General features: G+C 30.7%; 1 protein-coding gene across 1 annotated transcript; it reads left to right on the top strand.

Annotated features, from left to right (window-relative positions):
• Positions 1 to 3,222: 3,222 nt before the first annotated feature.
• HELRODRAFT_157123 (hypothetical protein) lies at positions 3,223 to 4,677 on the top strand (the record flags this gene model as incomplete). The annotated part of the gene is made up of 4 exons (XM_009020298.1): positions 3,223 to 3,412; positions 3,486 to 3,658; positions 3,779 to 3,896; positions 4,430 to 4,677. The coding sequence occupies 4 exons, from the start codon at positions 3,223 to 3,225 to the stop codon at positions 4,675 to 4,677; spliced, it is 729 nt and encodes a 242-aa protein (XP_009018546.1).
• Positions 4,678 to 6,104: the final 1,427 nt, after the last annotated feature.

Raw genomic sequence — 6,104 nt, 5'->3', positions numbered from 1 at the left:
TAAAGGCTAAGGCTAAGCTAAAGGCATACATGACACATAATAACAACATCACCAATTGTGAGGTAATCTGGACAATTTTCTTTATGCTATAACATGGGTTATGCATAAATTATAAGCTGATCTTTGTGTAAAAGAACTTGTGCACGTGTATATACTATATATTGATAATTGCATATGACGGATCATATAGCTACATAATATATATATATATATATATATATATATAGAAAGAGAGAGAGATACATAAGCACATAATTTAAGAAAGGTTAGGCTAGGTATACATGACACATAATTACAACATCAATAATTGTGCGGTGAGCTGGACAATTTTCTTTGTGCTTTAGCTTGGGTTATGCAAATATGCATAAATTATAAGCTGATCTTTGTGTACAGAATTTGGCGTATCACACAACTTATTCCTATATTTTAATTAAATAACTATTTGCTTGGTGTTATTTTTTGATGTTCAACATGTAGATAACCGTAAATGTGAGTATTTTTTCTAACTTATGTAAAATGGTAACTAAAATCCGGCTCCGGCCCCGGCCGGTTTTTGAATTTTAAATCCGGCCAAGTCCGGCCCCGGCCGGATTTGAAAAACCTGAATCCGGTGCATCCCTAGATGATGATGATGGTGGTGGTGATGGTGGTGGTGGGGATGGTGGTGGGGATGGTGATGATAATGATACTGATGGAAATGGTGATGATGGTGATGATGATGATGATGATTACGACAAACGATAATAACCAATAAAAATAAATGCGACAGATATATATTAGCAAACGAATGGTAACAGTTCAGTAATAATAATAATTAAATAAGTAATATAAACAAAATATATAAACAATAATATTAATAACAGATAATAAATAATTAATAATAAATCATGATAACTTAACCAACGTAACGCCGTGTAGAATGTCTTTCCTTTCGGCCTTTCGACAAAACGATTTCCTCATACTGACTGTATATTTAACACTGTGAAAACTCAACATGGGCCCTGATGTGTCAACTTCGGCAGCATGTTTGGCGAGTTTTTCACTATGGAATTCACTTTTATCCAGTGTATTTCCACAATCAGGTGTATTCTCATGATCCGGTGTATTCCCATGATCCGATGTATTCCCACAATCCTGTGTATTTTCGTGATCCGGTTTAATTCCATGATCAAGTTTATTAACACGATCTAGTGTGTTTCCGCGATCCAATACACTACCATAACTGTATGTATGTGTATGATATGTGGTTAGCTAATTGTGGTGTTTTATAGCGATTTTGAAAAGGATTATACGAAAGGATTTTGCGAAATGATTTTGAGGTGATTTTAAATAGCTGCTAGAAATTGTCTCAGGAATGACTTTCTATTAAAATTATTTTAAGTGATTTTAAAAGGGTGAAATATTAAAGAAAATTCGATCAATTTAAAATTGCAAAAGTATGTAATTGACTATATACAATATTAATAATGATATAATCTGTTAGTGAATAAAAATTTTTTGACAAAAACGATCTAACTTTGAATGTTTTTTCATGTTTTAATCGAACAGCGCATATGGGAAATAAAGCTTTGGCTATATATATTTTTCAAAATGTATGTATGTATGTATGTATGTATGTATGTGTATGTATGTATGTATGTATGTATGTATGTATGTATGTATGTATGTATGTATGTATGTATGTATGTATGTATGTATGTATGGGCATGTGATGCGTGTGTGTTTATGTATGTATTAAAATTTATTCTGTAAAAAAAAAAAGAAAAAAAATTAGCTTTACATTTGAGATGTCTGTCACTTGCTATGAGAGTAGTGGTTCAATATCAGATTGTTTATAAATTTATCTTGTTACTCGCAAATTATATTTCTTTTCTCTCTCTGTCTTTCTCTATCTTTCTTTCTTTTTCTTTCTCTCTCTCTTTCTTTCTCTCTCTCTCTTTTTCTGTTTTTCTCTCTCTATGTATGTGTACGTGTCGTCTTCTAGTTATTACATTATATATATTATTATATTATTTTACAAACATTTTTTCACTATCGCAGATATTGAATCGAGCTGCATCTGATGATGGTGATGATGAAAATATTGTTATTTAAATGAGATGAACTTGCAGATGTTTCGTTTTTTTAAACCGCCTCAATCATCTCTTGTTTAATTTATGGATTTTGAAATTTTCAAAACCGTTTTCGTTTATTTTATGTATATTTTCTATAAATATTCAGAATTTTAAAATGTTTTGTGGTTATATACTCTTCAGTAATTTTAGTTAAGCAGTGCCTGTATTAGTAGATTACTTTAACTCTCTGACTAGCTGGTTTGATATGGTGTAGGCTATTGCTATTTATTAATTCATATATGTGTGCAATTGATCCCATTCAACGAGCAAACTGATAGAATCAGGTTATTTGGTATTTATAACGGTTTATACAACATATTATATATCACACACCTGGAATTTATTTACTAAAACTATGTTAAAAGATAAAAAAAAGGATGTGTAGCAAATAAAAGATAATAATTAATAAAATTAGATTCAAGTTAATAGATAAATAACTTTATAAATAAATAAAGAAAGGCTGTAAAACTATTCAACCCGATAACCGATCTATTTTGGTTTCTCGGTATATAAGACCGAATAGTTTCGGTTATTCGGTATTAAAAACGGTATAAAATTTAGCTCATTCCTACTTGTTGCCATTGTTTTATTTTCGCTTCCCTTGAAAGTTTATTTTTAGCTCTTATAATCAGGTGATTTATTTCATCAAGTTTGTGATTTGATTAGTAATTAGTGTAGGGATGTCTCATTTGCAAGCTGGGGACGCTCCTGGGTCGTCTGTTGACATGTGTGACGCGAAAACCGCTGGGTTAGTTAAAAAAATTGAATTTGTATTTAATTTTTTAATCCTCTCTTCTTTTTTTTTAAATTTTATTTAAATTAAATGTATTTTTTATCAAAAATTTAATTAATTAAATTAACAATAGCGAAAACTAAAAAGTGAAATTTTTGACTCAAAAATTAATGATTCATGCTCTTTTGATGTCATTCAACCTAGAAATAGATTATTGATATTCTATTTAATTAATAGAATATTAATAATATTTATTTGTTATTTTGTATTTTCAAAAAAATTCCTAAAAAAATTTCCAAATGAAACAGGACAACATCGACAGACTTTTCAATCTCAAGTTCTAACTTTCTAAATGGTAACGAGAACACTTACAAAATGACCAACAAGGAAAGAGGAACCTTCTTGATGATTAACAACAAAATGTTCAATAGCAAAACTGGAATGACTGAAAGGACCGGAACGGATGTCGATGCCGATGCACTCTGTCAACTTTTTCAGAAATTGGGTTTCAAAATTCGTCGGTATGACGATAGGACTGTTGCCCAGATGATTGATGTTATTAAAGGTAATCTGTTTTTTTTTTTAAATTTTGTTATATTGTTGATGAAAAAACAAACCACCACCACTATCAACTAAAGCTGCTACAAAAGAAGACCACACAAACAATGATTGCTTTGCATTGGCCCTGTTGAGCCACGGAGACGATGGCATCATATATGGCATCGACGACCACATACCCCTGGAGTTTCTCTTGGCACCTGTCAAAAAATGCTCAACCTTGGCTGGAAAACCTAAGCTGTTTTTCATACAGGTTGGTTATTTTTGTGATATACACACACTTACTCATAAACACACACAAGTCAAAAAGTACACCTACACAACAAACAAACACACGCACACATACATACATATCTACACTTTTCCTGTTTAGGCATGTCGGGGAACAAAGTTGGACCCAGGAACGAAGGTGGAGTCGGACAGTGGCGACCAACAAACCATCAAAATTCCTATCGAGGCTGATTACCTCTATGCTTATTCTACAGTTCCTGGTTAATTCTTTTCTTGTTTGTTCTTTGTTTGTGGTTTGTTTATCTTTGTTGTTTTTGGTTTAAGGTTAGTTTGTTCGCGTGTTACTTGTTTGCTGTCATTGTGTACACACATGTGTAATTTTTTCAATTTTGTGGGTTTGTGGGAGATCAATTAGTGAGAAGTGATTGTTTAGAAAATAAATTGTTCTAGGATGTTATAAAATATTTTTGAGAGGAGTGTTATTTCATTCATTCATTAATTTAATTTTCCATCACTCAATCTATCAATTAATTAATTACTGCAACAGTCATAATGATTATTTATTCTGCATAACATATTCATTTAATTTTCAATCAATCACTCAATCAACATGACCAACTATTTACTAATTATGCAATTATAAAAATCATTTGCTTTTTCATCAATCATTGCCCAATCAATCAATCAACTAATCAATCAATAAGTTTATCAATTAATTTATCAATTAGCCAATGGATCAGTCCATCAATCAATCATTCATTTGAACCTGCACATCAACAACTCGATTCTGCAGGCTACTTTTCGTGGCGAAACTCATTGAAGGGCTCTTGGTTTGTGCAGTCACTGGCAGCGACATACGACGATGTCCTACGACAGCAGCAGCAACCAGTTGACCTGCTTAAGATCTTCACAAGGGTTAACAAGAAAGTCGCCTTTGAATTTCAATCCAACTCCAGTAGCCTAAATATGGATAAGATGAAGCAAGTGCCCTACATAGCATCTACTCTAACCAAGGATTTGTACCTGTATCCTAAGAAATAGATTTGGTTGTAGTCTATTGTGTGTGTGTGCGTGCGTGTGTGCGCGCGTCTATTATGAACTTACATCTCGCATATCACATTTTTGAGAATGACATTTATATTGCAGTTAAATCATTTGTAATTTGTAAGATATATAGTGTTTGTTTTATGTTCTGTTTAAGCTACTTGCATACATATTATTGAGTATAGACAGAGAAGAGCGATAGAGAGAGAAAATATTATTTTATGATTTGTTTTTATTATTCTTATTATAATTGTTAATATTATAATTGTTAATATTATTCATAATATTATCACTAGCATCTAATAAGTAGATTGATATTTTTAATTCACCATGGACAACACACACACAGACTAACACACACATATAGACACGGACACTCACACACACATACAAACACTCACACACACATACAAACATTCATACACACGTACAGACAGAAACGCACACACACATACAGACAGAGTCACTGACACACACACAGAGATACACTACTATTTATTCCTTGTTGCTCACAAAATAGTCGTCCACATTTGTTGTGCATCTGATTAATTAATTCTTAAATGTGTGAAGAGAGAGAGAGAAAGAGAAAATAAAAGAGAGAGAAGATAAAAGAGAGAGAGAGAATAAAATAGATCATTGTCTAATTATTTTTTATATCATCATTGGCATGACACGAATGTTAAGCTTGTTTCTTCTGTTTAATCGATGATTTATTAACATGTTTGGACTTGTTATGTATTTAGTTTGTTTATAATTAATTAAATAATCAATTGTTTTTATTTGTTTATTTAACAAAACTCTAAAATGGATTTCGTACATTTTTTTTGCTAACCACAGATATAAAAACTGTTTCTATATCTATGTCCTTTTTACATCTATGCTGCTAACGATTCATTTGTATAATGATATTTCTTTGGAATCAATAAAACATTTAATTAACAAATACAAAAATTTAACTCTTTTTTCAAAAATTCCTTTCTTCTAAAAAATATATCCACATTTGCCAACTGACTTTATAATGATTGCAAAAAATGTGTGCGTGTGTGTATATGTGTGTGTGCGTGCGTGTTTAAAAATTTAAAATATATACCAAAAATACTATGAAAGAAAAATAATAATTTATGTTGAGGACTTGAGCTGTCATAAAACTTACGTACATATTTTAAGATCTAACTCTTTACTTATTACCGTTTTGAATACTAATGCTACTATAATTAATGATACTAAAAATAATTATTGTTCATATTATTATATATTATATTGTTCACAAATATATATATATATATATATATTTTTACAATATTCTATAAATTCTACCGAATGTTTGGCGTTAATGTTTGTAGTTCGTGTTTTCGATTTTTCTCACTAAAGTTTTTTGGTGAACGTTTAGTTGATTAAAATTCAAAATATAATAAACTAAACNG

The sequence above is a fragment of the Helobdella robusta genome (genome assembly GCF_000326865.2).
Source record: "Helobdella robusta unplaced genomic scaffold HELROscaffold_27, whole genome shotgun sequence".
NCBI lineage: Eukaryota > Metazoa > Annelida > Clitellata > Rhynchobdellida > Glossiphoniidae > Helobdella > Helobdella robusta.
The sequence above is the reverse complement of the archived record's forward strand: the minus strand, read 5'-3'. Positions and strand labels throughout refer to the sequence as shown.